The 18,174-nt window shown below is 44.3% G+C and overlaps 1 protein-coding gene across 1 annotated transcript; it reads right to left on the bottom strand.

Annotated features, from left to right (window-relative positions):
• Window positions 1-494: 494 nt before the first annotated feature.
• Window positions 495-14,040, bottom strand: SYBU (syntabulin). Its single transcript, XM_035319136.1, has 3 exons — window positions 13,782-14,040; window positions 13,322-13,535; window positions 495-757 (listed from the first exon to the last, which is right to left on the bottom strand). Exons 1-3 carry the CDS (start codon window positions 13,806-13,808, stop codon window positions 510-512), a joined length of 489 nt encoding a protein of 162 aa, XP_035175027.1. The 5' UTR covers window positions 13,809-14,040; the 3' UTR covers window positions 495-509.
• Between the last annotated feature and the right edge of the window lie 4,134 nt (window positions 14,041-18,174).

Here is an 18,174-nt window from a genome sequence, read left to right on the forward strand (position 1 = left end):
GGCAATGGGAGACATGCTCTTGACTCAGACAATGCACTACAGAGCTACATCTGCATAACTCCCACAAATATACTGCCCATTATCCTGCCTCGATTTGACATGTTGTATCCCGAGAGTTATAACAGCCTGATGGCATGCACCTCAGGCAGGGTCCAGCCATCAATCTGCCAACATCAGAAGACTAAAATTTGTTTCAATAGAAAGAGTAATTTATCTTTGGCCAGTGAAATATGTGTGCAATTACCATGGAATAGGATAAAATCCATTTCAGTTGTTATTTGACATCATCATCCACCCTCATAAAAGAAAGTGAAGACATCAATTAATTTTATTTCCATGAAGAAGCTAATACCCTAATACTAATACCCTACAACTAATTTGAAAGTGTTTTCAAATCTTGCAGGTGGTTCCATAAGAAAGAACCCAATTATCTTTTTTATTTTCTATCAGGAATAGTTGTACCACTGGCAGCACAATACAAAGCATCTGGACACCTGTAGATGTACTATTCAATTAGAGAGTGTAATTAAAGAAGTGAAAGGAACTATGCTATACTTACCAGGCTTTACAAGGCTTGTCTTTGTCTCCTTCTTACATCGAGCCAGCTGCGTGTTTCCTTCACTCATTGTCCCTGCACTGAATTTCTTCCTGGAGAAGTCTCCATCACTACCAGTGCAAAAACTGATTGGACTGTGTCCAGCATCAGAAGGAGTCTTAACTGGAGATACTGACTGGCTACTAGGACAGCCAGTGTCATCTAAAGAAAAAAGGAGAAACATCAAAATTTCTAACTAATAAGTACAGCAAGTTAGCAAACTGAAAAAAAAAATAGGCTACAACTATTTACAGTCTTGTTATACCTAGCCTTGGCTCTGAAACCTGCTGAGAAACTATTAGTTTCTGCCATTTGTTTAAAAGTTTTGGATAGCTTATGGTGGTCTGAAATGGCAAGTGCTTGTTTCACCAAGCCTGATAAAAATCAGGGGCTACACAATAAAAACTAGTATCTATGATAAATTATTTTGACTTGTCAAGCATAGGGAATACTGTGACATGAACATAAAGAAATGTCCGTAAGACATGAGAACGGCTTGCACCACTGTGTGCACACTGGATGACAAGCAAGCATGGGCCATATATGTTCCTTCAAGGAATGTTCCTATCTGAACAAGAGAAAGATCTACTGATAGAACTATAGGTCCACATGAACTATCTACAACTATCTGTCTATATGTACAAAGTCAAGATTTTCACTTAGCTGGAATTAATAAATGTTTCTTTTTTTTTTTTTATTTATTTTAAATTAGCTTGATCACAGTGCTCCTTCATTCTTAACGAGTGTGTTACCTCTTTCTGAAAAGGGTGCATTACACACAGACTGCTGTTGTTTAAAGCAGAATTCTTCTGAGGGAACACCCATGCTGGGAACACCAGCAATCAGTGTTTGGAACAGAGCAGCTTTTCTGATCTCTAGAAATACAAACACTGCAGCTCTTAACAATGAAATGCAAAGCAAAATGTCAGAGTCAAGATGAAATCCACATATCAACTCCCACCCCCTGGCTTTCACCTAAATCCCTCTTGAATAATTACATCTCTTGTAAAAGTCACAGTGGTTTTAGAGAAAGACAACAAAAACAAACACCTACCCTGACACTGGGAGGCCATGAATATTCACTCTCCTGGAGCAGTGTAATTGTTTGTTCTTTCCCAGGACAAAATGAAAGCTGCCATCTTACTTGCTCAATTGCACTCAGTTCCCAGTGCATTACCTTTGTCTAACAGGAAACTCAAAGAAGTACCTGCAATTTGCGTCACCATATTGCACCTGCCACTTCCATCCTGTTCCTAATTTAGGTCAAGCCTGATCTTGCAACGAGGTTTGCATAGGCAGACTGTACGTTTATGAGGTAAAAAAATTGCCTAACCTCCCCCCCCCCCGACCCCTCCCCAGCAAAGAGAAGCTTTCCCTATGATTAACTATTGCTCCCTCAGTACAGTAAAACGTCTGCATCCTTCCATGTGAAACAGTTTCCATGGTGTCTGACCTCTCTACCTTCACCCACTGAAATGTTCTGCCCCCCTTCTCTCCACGTTGTGCCCCCAGCACTAAGCAGGTTGCCCAGAAGTGCTGACTGTCCAGTGCCTGTAACACACAGCAGCACAGAAGAGCAGCCAGCACTCAGCGGAGTTGCTGCCCACACCCATACAACCTGCCACAAAAGATGCCAGCCACAGGAGGAGCCTAGCCTATTCTGAGAATGAGCTCCCCAGGCAGAAAGGTGAGTAACGGTGCAAACGCCTCATCCTGCTTAATTGTATTTAATTCCTTCAGCTCAGTTAAGCCTGCAAGCAGCTCCTTTTGGCATCTTGCTACTGACTTCTGCGGTTCAGAATTAGGTCCTAGAGAAATAATGGCAAAGAGAAGACTGCTAGTAAGGTTTCCTGCTCATCCATTTCAGCCCATGTTCACGCTGACTGAAGCAGCGCTGTCCAAGCACAGCTCTTGTTTACTTTTTATCCTTTCCATTCATATCAACATCATGATATAACTCAACACAGAGAAGACAGAAAGCAGTTTCCTCCCAGGTCTGTGCCCACTTCCTTTTCTCAAGGGTTCAGAGTCTCTTCTACAGGCTGTATGACTGTTATCTGCAGGGGAGTGAATCAGCGTGGCAGTGAGCTTTTGAATTGTATTTAAGCAGTTCCTTTAGCTACGCCCAAAGTGTCTTTTATCAGCACAAAAATATTTATAATCAAACATATTTATGGTAAAGTGCATGTTCGTGGAGTTTATTTTTTCTTACAGCCTTTGCACTTAGATGCTTCTCTTTGTAGCACTATTATCATGTTGTGTTTAAAAAAGACTGAAGAAGAAGACTGAGAAAGAAACTTGTTACATCAGCCACCAAAAAAATCACTGCAGTTACTGAGCAGATTCTGCAGACCTTATGGATGTGTTTTATATGGGAGACTTCATGTACATCTAACACCCAGAGACATAAAGATCCCACATGAAGAACCTCAGAACTGATAAAACCTCAAAACGATGAAAAACCTAAGCTGCAGCATTAAGAATTGCTGCATTAGAAGACAAGTAAGTAAACCATCTCTGACATAAGACAATAGGGTAGCTAAAGAAAGCATACAAAAATAAATATTTTAATTACAAGCCTCCCTGCCACTGCTGCTGATATCACACTGGTTGCAATGGCCAGATAACGTTGTATGTGCATCTCCTCATTTTATGCGTAAGGACTACAGTTTTTGTTGCAACAGGGCACTTATTAAAGGAACAAATGGCATGAAGAACAATAGGTCTTCTCTCCTAGTACCGCTGGTGACCTTTATCCACGCTGATAACCAGGTGAGCATTCCCACTCCAACTGAAGGAAATGAATGATTTTATTGTACTCTGTTTTCTCTGATAGATTGGTATTTTTAATGTAATGTGTGACTTCTACTCCTTCTACAGAAATACGAATACAGAATTAGCCAGAAATATGAACAAAATTATAATATTTACATTTTTTTCCATGCTGCTGACAAACATTTTTCTATGTCAGCTTTTTGCAGTGCCTTTTAAAGAATCAAAACATTTACTGTCACAGGAAGGAACAGCTGCCTGTGAAACATGGGAGCTCATCACCAAAGGCTGGGTTGCAGAGGCTGTGCTACACAGGGAGGGATACACCTCCCCGCCAGCCTGCACCTTGTCATTCTGCTACAAGGAAAAGTCTTTGTGAATGCGGGGGTGCCACCCACCTGCTCAGTGCAGGGCAAATTGCCTGCACTTATCTTTGTCTCTTCCTGCTAGTGAAGCCTTAAGGAACAATTTATTTATATTCAGCCACCCTCCATCTCACGCAGCCTGTCCTGCCCACTGCCACAGCGCACACCTCTTCTTCCAGAAGAGGAAGGATACAATGGAGGTCCTGGGGGACCAAGACTTCCCCGATACCTCTAGGCTCCTCCAAAACTCTGCTGAGAGCTTGGAGGGGAGGAGGTGAAAACCCCAACCTGCCCAGCAACAAGCAGAGATTAGGAACCTGTTTCCAAAGCTCGGTATGGGGAAACAGGAGTGGACGTGCCCACAGTGGAGTTTACCCCCTGCTGAAGGCATGGTGGGTATGCAGTTTTCAGCAACATCAGCAGAAGATCCAGTCTGATAACTTGGCGAGAGTATTGCCCCAGAAAGGATTTCAGGTCCAGCTCTCAGGACCATACATACATTTGATTTACCTTCTCAAGCATGAATACTGGAGTCAGCAGAGAGAAAGCTGGCGACATCTGCTGTGAAAGTCAATACCAGTAATCCTGCCTGTGTTATTTACTTGACAAACAGAGGGAAAACACATAAATAACACATGACTTGCACTGCTTTCCTAGCTGTACTCATGGCGTCTTTTTTTCACAGCGGCCTCCCAAGAGCGTTCTGGAAGTAGCTTTTCCCTTTGAACATCAGCTGGATTTCATCACTGAAGCGCCGTGTCTAACCCCTCTCCCAGATCAGATGCACTCGCCAAGTTTCGAAGCCAAACATGGGATAGTGTCTCCTCAAACAAACAACGGGGGAAGTTACTCAGCGTACTCTGACATTGGCATGCACTGACTAACTTTCAAATATTAAAGTCAGAGTATAAACAAGAGTGTAGTGTTAAAGGCAGTAATACTCTAACAACTGACAAAAAAAATTGTTCTCACAGGCTTCAACGCCATGCGTGATATTTTTCTCCGATCTTCTGGGCCCAGAGGATGTAAAATTTCCACTGCAATGTGCTTCAGAGCCTTTAGAAAAATAATGCCTTTTGCTGAGGTCTTCAAGGAATACTGCGCATACGAGGCGACAATACACAACCTCCTTACTTAATCCATCCAGCTAATGAATCCACTCTTTCTGTGGAACCACTCTCTTATTTCTACCTTCATTGCTAGCTGTCAGATCTAGTTGTGTGCTTTTACAAGTCTACGCTGTCTGCCCCCTACCTGACCTCTTTGCTCCTGTCATGTGTCCATCTTCTCTTAAGGTTTCCTTGATCGATGTTCAGACTCTACCCATTCTGCATTTCCACCAAGGAGTGCGCATTTCAGAATTCAACACAGGACTCGAACAAACTTTTACCAGGTCAGCGCACTGAGGCACAACCTGTATCCTGACTTTGACCTGACAGTTCCCTTTCTGCCCACCCAGGGCTCTGCAGGTCTGTGGAGCCGTGGCTCTGCGAACACGGGGCGCTGTGAGCTGGTTAGTGACAATGAGCCACCAAGGCTATTTCAGAATTATTCAGGATAATCTCCCATTCTGACAGCCTGCCCCACATTTTTTAAACCCCTAGGGGTTGTTTTGGTCTTCTCATGGGTCTTGTAACATGGGAGTATTTTATTCACTGGTGAAAGTTGCTGGTAGACACCAAAGAATCTATCAGCGAGGTTTAGTCATCTGCTACGAACAATTTGTCACCTGCAACCAGGACAGATTTTTACAAAACCACAGACTATTGACAGAAGTGTTGAATGACTTCCCCAGAAGTAGAACCCAAAAAATACTAGTTGTGCTCTTTCTGATTAATCCTATGTTCATTTTACATTTTTATTTTTAAGATTGGTTGGGATTGTATTTAATAAAACTAATTTGAATATCATACACTTCTAAGGCAAATGTCTTACCAGAAATCAAGCATACTAAAGCAGAGTAGAAGGGCAACCAAAGCTATAGCCCTGTCCAAAAAAGAGAAGAGGTTTATCTGACAAGGCCTACTTACACAAAATCCTGCTAAGCAAATTAATTCCACATTTAATCTCTCTGCCTCTGCAGACAGAACTTGAATGAACTGTGCTGCACTTTGCCTGTGTGTGAAGGCAGGCTAACAGCTCCACTGCTCCCTCAGGCAACCTGGAGAGGTTGTGCCAGCTCTTGTCCTTGAAAGTTTTCAAGGCTCTGATATACAAATCCATGGCTGATGTGATGTAGTGCTGGCAACAGCCCTGCCTCAGAGAAGAGGCTGGACTAAATGATCCTGGACAAACTACATGCTCAGGATCATACTTCTCCTTGACATTTTGTATATATTCTACAGCTGGGAACCATTTTTTTTCCCAGTCCATCTTTCAAGCTGTTTTCATGTTCTAGTTGCAAAACCTAACCCAGCAGTGAAGTAGGTAAAATCAAGGCCAAACATCTCCAACTCCTTTTCAATGTTGCTTATGTTCCTATCACCAGCATACAGCCAACCATGACATCTATTCTTTACCAATGATTTTGTGCTTGCATCCACTACACCCAGAGGCACACAGACTGCCCGCTGCAGAGGTTCCCTCTGCCCGCTCACCGTGTGGCACAAATGCTGACAGGTTCGTATTTTGCAGGAGATGGGAGACCAAGCTGAAAGAATATAGATCTAGAGCTCCTAAAGCTTGGGCATCTTTTACCATGTAGTATTTTCCATAAACGTGTCCCTAAACATATCAGCTCTTGACATCTGACTGACAATAAATGTTATACTCAAGCAGCAAATTTTAATTGACTTTGGCAGGAAACGATGCTTTTGCTAATCTTCATTACGTTTGAACATTTCACTAATAAGCAGGACTGATGTGAGTTCTGGGAAACCACCTGAAAAGAGGACTTTGTCATTACATTTATAGCACTGCTAATGGCATTGGTATTAGAGAACAAAAGCATCGATGCCTACTAGTAAAAATATTGATAAAAATAGCACTGTTACTAGAACACTGGGGTCAGCAATAGCACAGCGCCTGGGGTTTTGATATCACATCAGAGAAAACATTTAGACATGGTGTTTAACACGATAAAGGACTGGAAATTTTGAAGAAAAATTTTAACTAAAGATGAGGAAAGCAAAGAATCTGAAAAAGAGAGAAAGAAGAGTCTTGGCAGTTTGGTAGTTTTTTAAAGCAGTTTCGTAGACCTCAATAACCTTTTGTGAGGCCAATAGTTGGAACCACTGCTGGGAGCCTCGACTGCACCAAATGTGAAGTTGCCCATTTCACATGAACATCTTGTGAAACATGTACAGATGGGTTTGTGTGTGTGTTTATTTCCACTATGCAGCAAAGGAAGAAACAACAAACATTCTATCCGGTTTTGGAGGTACCAATTTTGGAAAGAAAAATATTAGACCACAGAAATTTGTAACTGTTCCTCAAATGGTATAAAATGTTAAACTCCTTTTTCATATTGCCCTCTCTCCTCCGTGGCTGGCAGCGTTATGAACATGACCCTCGCAGCTTCAACATCACCTCTTTTGGTTGCACTGTTTACCTTCTGGTGGTGCATGGAAGCCACATATATTCTCTCTATATTTTTGTATGTATATTTTATATATATATATTATATATATATATTTTAACTGATCCCAAAATGAGACTGGCATTTAGCATCTCTCTAGGACCCTCTGACTGTACTTGGTGATACACACCTCAGAACACTGCTGCAAGATTTCAAGGACATACATTAACCCTATAAATGCACAGTTAGAATGCATCAAGTAGAATTTCTTTTGAGTATCAAGACTCTCTAATACAGAAGAAACCAAAGATGTGTGATTTGATAGAAGTTTAATTTCTACTTCATGTTGTGGTGTTCTTCAATATGCTTGGCACCATTCAACTCAGTGCAAAATTGTGTGAAAACTATGTTAAAGGAAAAATATTAGATTATGTACTGGTGGTGAAGAAAATGTACTATATAGCTTAGAATTAAGTCAATATAGCCATCGCAGTACACAGCACACTGTGACAAATGGTACCAGAAAGGGTGCAGCACAAAGTGTTCTCAGGACACAATCCAAAACGTCCCAGGGACAACGGGGACGCTTCTGCTGACTTCAGTCCGCAGAAGAAGTCTGGCTCTCAGTCCGGATTTAATGGTTCGCAGTGCTGACAGATACATAAAAAGGTGACAACAAACATTCAAAAGGTCAAATATTTTGGCTTCCAGATGTTGTTGTGTGGCACAGACACAAAAGGATAGGTCCTTAGTAAGAGGGAATAAACAGGGAAGTTGAAAGGGATGAAAGGAAAGGCCAAAAATGGAGGAACAGGCAGGCTTTGCTTTTAGTACCTAGACGCTTTTCTCACTTCCATGTTTGGAACCCATTTCTGCTGCACAGAAACAGAAATGGTGGCTAACAATATGAAGCAATAATAAATTATTGCACGTACGTTGGCCCAGCAGGAAAATCTCCAGGGAAACAGCAGTGAGAAAAGAAGGCACGTCACCAGCACTGCCCTTATGCAGAGGCCATGTGTGCATTTTTAAAAGTGTATTTTGTTTTGATGTTTTTGGAAAATTAATATCACAGTGATTGCTACACTGCCTTACAGAGTGCTGCAATCAAAATCCCTGGAGAACAGCTCTACTTCAGAAGTTTGAAAAAATGGCAAAAGAACTGTGCAAAAGTGTAGCACAAAGGACTGCAGAAAAGAGGAGCCAGCTTTCAGTACCAGATAATTGAGCATTTCTAAGTGTTCTCTTCAATTCAGGATCACCAAGAAAACAAAATAAAAATAAACAAGCCAATAAGGAATTAGTTAAACAGAATATTTCTTCATATAACAATAAACAAAAAGAATGGGACAGCTCACTGTTTCCATAGTAATACATAAATATATATATATCCATTTATATATACATAAATAACAGGAGTAATTGTTTATATATACATACATCTATATATGCATATATATTGATAATAGGGTAATTATTTTAGTAATTTATCCTAAGGCTCTGTCCTTAATCTACTGACTTGTTAAAATACTGAAAGTTTATTTTCCTCCATCTTTCTATTCAGAGATCTATATTTAAGTACACTTTAGTATTACAGCCTCCAGGGCTATCTGGTTTGTGGTACACCCTACACCAACGCTCTAGCAAAGGAATGATTTAGTAGTCACAGGAGGTACACAGGTGTTGGTCCAACAACACAGGTTCAATGCACCTGTACAAATGTCCTGCTCCCCTGACATGTGGCTAGTAACACAGGTAGTGCATCCACACTGATTTTAATAAGCCTGTTGAAAGCCTACATGCTTTTTTTGACATATGCACTGTGAACTCAGCCTCAGCATCCCTCAGCAGCTGGGCCCACTGGCAAATAATCCCCAAGTTCAAGTGGGCCATGCATAGGAGCTGCTGAGCAGGGTGCGGTAAGATAGAACCTCTTGCTGCTGCAGTGCTTACACCGCAGAGCTTACAACGCCGGCATGCCACCTGAACATGCCTATCGTGCTACAAACTTGAGCAACAAGTTTTTTTAAAAAAGATCTTTATACTAGATTAATATATATATCTGTATATGACATAAACATGGAAACCAGATCTTGAAATTTGAAAGGAAAAGAAAAACAAAACAAAACAAAACCTTAAACTCCAAATTCTTATTTTGGAAAGCTCTGGTGGAGTGAATTGTAATCACTCATACACAGTAACCCTATTTTTTCAGTGGCCTGCAGCACTACATAGTCTAGTCACTGAGGTGATCTGCAGGAAAGCCTAAGAAAAGAGGAAGAGTTTGCTACTGGAAGAAAACAGCTCCTCTGGCTCACAAAGTCTTTTCTGAACTGATTATTAAATATGCAAGTGCTTCTTGCAAAGCTGCATCTGAGTTAACAAAGTACTGCTGCATTATCTGCAGAAACTCAGCCAGCTGGCTTCTGGGAACAGGCTGAAGGGAAGGCTGACCATCGTTAAAAGGTCACCTCTAAGAACTCTTCTGAATAAGAAATTCAAAATCTAAGCTAAGCAGACTATTACTGAGCTTAGCACATCCAGGCTGCCTTCAATCCAAGAGGCGGTTTGCTTGATATCAAAAGGATGTGTACACAAAAATCAAGGATAACACACCACACCCTCAGTATCCTATTTCTTGTAAGGCAAGTAGCGCAACTGCAAGTACCAAAGAGAGCCTCATTCCTTCTCAGAGCAGCTGCTAGGCCAGTGACCTGTGAGCTAACTGCGTGTTTGTGATGTTTAAAAACCCCTCCTCCGACTGACAAGGTAAGGGTGCACAGCAGCTTCAAAGCCAGAACTTATGAGGAAAACATGCATGACATGGGGAAATACTCAGTAGCAGTCGAGCCAGATGAAGCTGCTGGGAGAACGTTTTCTCATCACTTAACATGCACTCTCTGTGGCTGATGTCCAAGCCAGAGGAGGGCAGAGGTTGAAGGAAGAGAAACGTTCCAGGATCAGATGACAAACAGGACCCCAGATTTTAAAGATGGATTGCGGTCAGAGAATAACGATGCAAGGATTCAGCCTGCCCACACAACGTTCAGGGAGCATCTGGGTCCATTTGCTATAAACAAGGAATATTGAAAATGTATTTCATCGGAAATATCACAGGTAAAGTGGATTAACAGTCTCACCCTGGTTCATACAGTCTTACAAAGTGAAATTGACACGAAGTCAATTGTAAAAGCCTGAACAACACAAACAACCGAGTCTCTGATCTGGTTGTAAGACAAAGAGGGAGCTGATCATGCACATTTAAAACTTACTCAGCCAGAACTAACAACTTCTTCATAAGATATTAAGCAGAGAAAAAAAAAATCATCTTTTGCCAATTGCTGAGCGGTACGTTTTGCTGTTTCCACCATACTTGCAAAATCATGACAATTCCCAAAAGGCCTCAACCCCTTTATTTTCCCGTCCTTTGCCTACCTAAAACACCACTATCAATAGCTACAAGAACCTGACGCTGTCGTTTAGTGAGTAAGAACTCCAAGCCTTCTTCTATGGACTGGGACCAATGTAAGCATGCGAGGAAAATGCACAATGCCAGAAGCTCTAGGGAATCAAGCAGGAAATACATTCTCACATGGACTTAAGATGAAAAATCAGTTCTGCCAGGGGAAAAAGAAGTCTACCGATCATAACCACTTAGTGTCAATAATAAGGGAAGAAAGGTAGATAGCAACTTTTCAAGAGAAGGGTGAAGAGGAAAGGAATTATGTACTACCTGCTGCTTATCATAAAACTTCTGCCATTTAATGCTCACTACAGAATTTACAAAAAAGGCATTTATCCAAATGCTCATAAGCTTCACATACACACACTATCATTCAACATATTATATCTGCTCACCTTTTCTGCTCCAGAAACATTACCTGACAATTTCATTGCAGCACTTGCTGCATGTCACTTTCCAATAAGATGAAGATGCCAGCTGGAGGCTGCAGCCTCTCCACTCGCCTCTCCACACAGCTTTTCTCCATCCCCTCTCCAGGAACAGGAACCAGCAGCCATCTGCTGCTGCTGCTGGGGAATTTCAATCTAAATTAGCCGCATGATTATAAGGAAGGATCATAAGTGAAAGGCAGCAAAGAGACATCAGAGAATGAGGAAATCAAGTAAGTGACTTATTATACCTGCATCATGGTAAAAAAAAAAAGCCACCAAACCCATTAACAACAAAAACATGTCCTGTGATGGAGGACAGCGATCTGATCATGACTGATCCTCAGCTCAGTAAGTTTTAAAGACTTGCAGCAGTCAAACTGAGTGGTGTGTAACTAGGTGCTGCAGGTAGCTTGAGAGCACAAAGCTCTTAGCATAGGAAAAAAAAACACAAACTAAACCAATGAAGCATTCATGGAAGAAGGAAAGATGAATTACTGAGAGATAAAAATGGGACCACCTGTGCTTAAGAGGAAGGCTAAGAGAATAGCATCGCACTCAAATACCTCCATGAACAGTGCCTTAGAACTGCCAATCTACGAGATCTGGTACACCCAAGGTAAACACAGTGCTGTTGTGGGGACTCAAGAAATAGCCTACATAGCCTTGTGGGAAGCAAGGATATTGCTTTGGCAGCACTACCTTGAGTGGATTTGAACACAAAGCAAAACCGAAGGGTATCAGGAATAAAAAGAACGTCAGAATGTCAGCAACCAAGATGAAAGACTTGTTAACGCACAGGAAAAAAATCAGCCACTTGGAAGAGATCATAAAAAGAATGTATTTCTGCAAAGCTTCATATAATTTTACATCTTTGTTTCTTAGGATGGAACAAGCAAACTCAAACAGGTGAGGTGGAGGGATTCACAAGGCGTGGGAAAAATTCTTCAGCATTCTCCTGGCCCAAGTAGCTGTTTGTTTAACAATCTGCATTGTTCAGTAAACAATAACCAAACAGTCCACTCCACTGAGCCTGAATTGCAAAATCTATCCAAGCTGAGAAGGAAATATTGGAATCAGACACAGATATTGTGTTTCACATCTAAGAAAATTCACTGTACACAGTGTTAGAGATACTGCTTTGTGTTAGAAGAAGCAAATGTGAAGATAATGATAAATGGGGGTATTTCTGATCATCCTCAGGAAAACCTCTAGTAACTTAAACACTTTATTCATAAAGAAAGGGAAAGTTCAGAAACTTGCTCTGAAATTATGCATTACAAAAAAAAACTGTTATAATTTGGGAGTTTTAGCTAGATGGAGAATGTTACACTTTCCAAACTACCAACGATTAAAAACTAATTTTCAGTCCCCAAAATATCTTTGGACCTACCACATGCATCCAGTACCCGAGGACTTCATGATCTGACCCTCACAGCCATTATCCATGTGCATAACCTCACACAGGGCAAAGCGTTTCACTGAGCTGAAAGATTACTCACGGCTAGTAAGCATCTGAGTCACTCACTGCTAGATGAGGGACATCAATTGTGCTCAACTCCACTCATGACAAATGTTCAACATCAAACAATCCCTGACATACAGGGATTTTGAAGAGCAAATGACACTCATTTGGAAGAGCAAATGACACTTTAGTGGTGTAGAGCTGGGGGGCTCTAGCCTCCTCCTGATATATCTCCCAGCCACTGCCCCCTGCACAGAGGGGCACCATGCCCAGCTCATGGCTGGCTGCACATTGGCCAGGAGCAGCCCAAATTATCCCAATCCTCAAAGTTAACTTCCAGATGGAAACCTCGCCGACACCCCGTGTCCACGCAGGGAGCTCAGTGTCCCAAAACACGCGAGTTTCGGCATCTGCCCCACGCCTGATACCTTTACCAGCAGTGGCCCTGTCTCACAGGCGGAGGCTCTCTGGTTTATGGGATTTTCAGGATTCCTCCAACAGCCGCTGCAGGTTTTAAGGCAAATCTTCCTCTTTAGGCAACCGCGCTGCGGCAGTAAACCCACTAGCTTTGAGCAGTGGATAGCAGAGCCCTCAGACCCTGAGTGGGCAACATTTGGTGCCCCTTCGGGCCGCGTACTCCGGGCACAGCCACCGGGTTTCTGCGGGAAATGGGGGGGCTGCGGCTCTCCCCCTCGGAGCAGCGGGAGCCCCGGTACCTGAGCAGAAGCTGTTGCTGCTGACGGTCCTGGCAGAGCCTCCGGAGGAGCTGGGCGGGTTGAACTCCCGGCTCTCCTCCTCCGAGAAGGGCGACTCGGAGGCGGGGGACACCTTCTGCTGCTGGTGGTGGTGCTGCTGCTGGTACTGCGGCCGGAGGACGAGGCGGGGGATGCGGCTGCGGGACGCCTCCTTCTCGAACTGCGCCTTCTGCTCCTTTCTCGGCAAGGAAGAGCCCCCCCCGGCCGTCAGGGCCCTCCGCCGCCCGCGGAGGCGGGCAGCCAGCGGCCTCCGCCCCCGGGGGTGGGGGGAGCCCGGCGGGGGCAGCCCGGCGGGGACAGCCCGGTTCCCCCCCGCAGGGACCGCGGCGCCCCCTGCCCCTCAGCCCCCTTCCGCCCCCCAGCCCCCCCTTTAACCCTCTTCCCCTCCCCGTCCCCCAGCCCCGTCCCGCCCGGCTCTCACCTTGCCGCTCTCCCGCAGGGGCCCCATAGCGCCTTCAGTCTCTGCACAGCCGGGGACGGGCACCTGGCATGGGCGAGAGGGACGCGCTCAGCCGCCGCCGCCGCCGCTCCTCCCGCGGCTGCCGCTGCGCTGCGGGTGGCGGAGCCCGGCCCGGCCCCGCCGCTCCCCGCCCCGACACGTGGTGCCGCCGCCGCCACCGCCGCACAGGGGGGTTGAGGGCGGCGGGTCCGGGCGCGGGGAAGACCCTCGTGGCCGTCGCCGAGCCCCTCGAGCCCCGCGGCAGGTGTGGGGCTGGGTCCGGGGGCTGCCCCCCGGGGCAGCTGCGCTGGGTGCCCGCGGGCCTTGGTGAGGTGCAGAGGCAGGTCGGTGCTGTGTGGGTGTTGCCTCCGTTCCTGGCAGCGGGGCAGTGGTTGAGCCTTGTGTACAGCGACGTGCAGGTGTGAACCCCACACATCTGCTCCCCAGAAAGTGCTGGGAGTGGATGCAAGGGCTGTGTGTCAGCAGGACTGCCATCCGTGCTGTGTCCGCATAGCCCAAAAGGAATCACATAATCATTACTGTTGGAAAAGACCTCCAAGATCATCTGGTTCAGCCATCCCCCTACCACCTATGTCACCCACTAAACCATGTCCCTAAGCACCATGTCCAACCTGTCCTTGAACACCCCCAGGGACGGTGACTCCACCACCTCCCTGGGCAACCCGTCCCAATGCCTGACTGCTCTTCCTGAGAAGAAATGTCTCCTCATTTCCAACCTGAACCTCCCCTGACACGACTTGAGGCCATTCCCTCTAGACCTATCACTAGTTACCTGTGAGAAGAGGCCGACCCCCAGCTCCCCACACATGCCTTTCAGGTAACTGTAGAGAGCAGTAAGGACCCCTGAGCCTCCTCTCCTCCAGACTAAACAACCCCAGTTCCCTCAGCCGCTTCTCATAGGACTTGTGCTCCAGGCCCTTCACGAGCTTTGTAGCCCTTCTCTGGACACGCTCCAGGGCCTCAATGTCCTCCTTGTCCTTCCCAAAACTGAACACTGTACTCAAGGTGCGGCCTCATCAGAGGGATGAGGGGGTACAGGGGGATGATCACCTCCCTGGTCCTGCTGGCTATGCTATCCCTGATAGAAGCCAGGATGATGTTGGCTTTCTTGGCCACCTGGGCACACTGCCAGCTCATGTTCAGACACTGCCAGCTCACATTCAGGACCTCATGGCCACAAAAAAGGAGGGTGAAGTTCTCAATGTGGAGTTCGCTTGAGGATCCACAAACACGTCTCCCTAAAGCACTTAGCGAACCTGCCAAAAATACTTTAATCAGGAGTGTTTTGTGGCAAAGACTTCCTTCACATATATGCTTTGTACGAAGGGCCCCAATTCCTGTAGGGAACTTCTGGTTGCTATTAGAGCGTAAATATTAAATGCTGTCTCAAAAATAATGAAGAGCAAATGTGTCCTTTTTGTGCAGTGCAGAGCATGTACCATCAGTAATAGGAAAGGTGATGCATATTCATCTAGCCCTCAAAAAGGAAAGAGGACACTGGTGAGCACTGTCACACTGATTGTTATATACACAACGAGTTATAATTACTAATTTATTAACCCGGTGCTAGGATTAGATCCATTACTTATGTAGAGCTAGAAGCTATGCTCTGCTAAAAAAATGGTACCACCCTCCCTGGCACTGTCAGGACATCTGTAATTCAAAGGGGTAAGATAGTTATATTTGCAAAAATGCTTAAAAGTCCTGTATTAAAAAGGCTGTGTGCTTATAAAATACCTTCTAAATACAGGAATACACCTTCCTGAGGCTCAAAAGAGAGGATGTGTTCTGAACCTTCCCCTAATACTCCAAGATTGTTTCCAGGGAAAATTGGAAATCATGTATTTTAATCCCCAAAATTTGCTGTTTCATTCAGTAGAAAGCAGGGCATCTGAGCACGCAGCCTCCTGTGAGTCACACGTGGCACGTGTGCAGTGGAAATTTCCCCTGTATGTTTAGAAAGCTGTTGTATCGGTGGGTAGAGCAGAAGATGCCGTGCAGCAGCACAGCCATTGCCATAGTAACTCCGCTAGAGAGTTTATGATGATTTGATTGTCGGAGCCTGCTCTACTTTCTTCCATTTGGAGCTCAAATTTTTGCCTTGCTGAGAAAGACACGAAAAGTGAAGTCTTCGAGCTGCCTCAGGAGTCATAATGGGATGTGATTCCCTTTGATCTCCTGTCCTTTTTGCATAGAGATTGCTACCTTTATCATAAATCATAAAACAATCATTAACTTTCAAGCAAACTTCTTTTTCTTTCCCCTAATGGTCCATGTATATGTAATAAATATTGAGGAATTACGTCACTTTTCAGCTTATTAAAGTATTATTGCTGTGCTCTAGGTAACAGGCAGTACTGGGAGGAACACATGCCTGAAAAGATCGTACAGTACCACTCTTGGGCTCCTCTTGACGTCTTTTACACACTTCCAGTACTGCTGTATTACCTATAAAACTGATTTCTGTTATTTATATGTAACTCCGAACCAAACTGTATTTTCTGTGGAAAGGAATAGCATTACAAAAAAAATGAGGGGCTCACAAACCCCACTGAACACGGTATCTTCATAGTCTTCTTCTTGCTTTACTCCGTCCTAACAAGTACCAGCCCCACAGGAAGCCGCAGCAGGCTGCAAATTCAGCAGAAGTGCCTGGGCACGAGGAGTTGCCAGGGAAAGCTGGGCACTGGGCCAGGCCTTTTGGTTAGACCTTATGCTTTCCTGCCGGGGAGCAAGGTACATGAAGCAGCTTTTGTTCCAGGCTTTGCTACTAATACCTCCACTCAGGTGGGGTGCTCTGCAGGAAGAAGACCAAGGGCGGTTTGCTGTCCCTCTGAAGCTGCTTTGCTCGCTGAGCCATCTCAGTGGAAGGGGGAATGTGCTCCTAGTTCAGTACAATTTTATTAGCCAGCAATTCCTTGTGTCCCTTAGCACACAGACAAGGAACTCGGTGTGTTGCTGCTTCCACATCTCAACTCTGAAGAAAAAAGCTCCACATGATGTTTTTACAAAGCTTTGTGTGAAATTTGTTTTTGTGAGATTATTCTGTCTGATGGTACATTGACTCTAGACATCTGCAAATTCTGTCTTCCAGTTTGACTTCTTGTAATGTATTTTTTTTTGCTCTTGAGGTTTTGGAATAGCAGCAGCAGCAGAGAAGTCAATCCAATAAAGGGCTCCTCCACTCAGAATCGGGCACTTCAGAAGAGCAAGACAAAAAAATGCTGTAGCTGGGAGAGGATCGTGTAGAGCTCAGCAGTGCATACAAGGCCCCTTTACACCCTTCAGCACAAGAAGTTTATTCATGCTGCCAGCAGAGATCAGGTCTCAACTGAGTCCATCCCTGTGGCACAGCTGTGTACACTGCTGCTCTGATGCCATGCATTTTCCTTCTTTTCTGTACAGGAGTTCAGCTTCAGCAAGGAGATTTCCACTCTTAATTTATTCTACCTTTGGCCAGTCCCTTGTGTAGTGGAAGAAAGCAGGTCTAGGGAAACAGAGGCTGTAGTCTCCCCAGGTGGCAAAAGAAGTGGAACCTGTACTTTCTGTTTTCTTTTTTTGGCGTAATAATTATCAGGCTAAATAATGGTTCCTGCCTTATGTGTTTGCTCACTAAGCACTCATTCCCAGGCATCACTGCTGTTTTATGCTCTGATTATTTGGCTGCATTGCGTCTACTTGCAGAATTTGGCCTTGTGGTGAAGTGGCATGCTTCTGACCTCAGTTTATCACCTGGAGGAAGCTGGTCCATACCATACTGGCTGATCGCTCTGACCAGGGCAGTTTCAAATTTTTATACAACTGACAACACTTGTGAACATTCAGGATGAAAACACCGGACACTTTGTTATCTTAGGTTCACTGTGGTTAGGTTGCTTTCTTGCAAAATTATTTTGCATCACTGAATTGGAGAGTTTTCATGCCTAAATTTGTTTAAGTTCAGTTTCAGGTGGTTACATTTTTCCTTTAGGTTTAAGACTTTCAGAGAGCAACAAAATGCAGACAATAGTTATACTACTTCAGGTCCATAAGCCAGATTTTCTTCCTGAATTACATCTCTCTGTGAGGTCAAAGGAAATAGTGCAGAGGGCAGAGCTGGGCTCTACCATCCCAATACTGAACAATTTCATTAATGCAGGCAGATAGCTGATAGTGCTTCTGTCTGTGACCTATAGAGCATCTTAATCTTGCCAGCTGAGGCCTGTTTTTTTTTTTTTTTTTTTTTTTTTTTTCCCACCCACATTGAAATTATGTTTCCTGATTTCGAAAGACTGTGAAAGCACAGAAAGCTAGGGAAAGTGAAGGAAACACAGCAGATTGTAAATAGCAAAAATCATTAATTGACTTGGTGATC

Source organism: Oxyura jamaicensis, chromosome 2 (assembly GCF_011077185.1).
Source record: "Oxyura jamaicensis isolate SHBP4307 breed ruddy duck chromosome 2, BPBGC_Ojam_1.0, whole genome shotgun sequence".
In the NCBI taxonomy this organism is placed as follows: domain Eukaryota; kingdom Metazoa; phylum Chordata; class Aves; order Anseriformes; family Anatidae; genus Oxyura; species Oxyura jamaicensis.

Bases quoted from the DNA above. Each gene is read 5' to 3' on its own strand.
- SYBU (XM_035319136.1), bottom strand. From the start codon at position 13,808: ATGGGGCCCCTGCGGGAGAGCGGCAAG. The intron at 13,536-13,781 runs GTGAGAGCCGGG...TTGCCGAGAAAG, and splicing joins CCCTGCGGGAGAGCGGCAAG to GAGCAGAAGGCGCAGTTCGA. The intron at 758-13,321 runs GTACCGGGGCTC...TTTTTTCTTTAG, and splicing joins CAGCAACAGCTTCTGCTCAG to ATGACACTGGCTGTCCTAGT.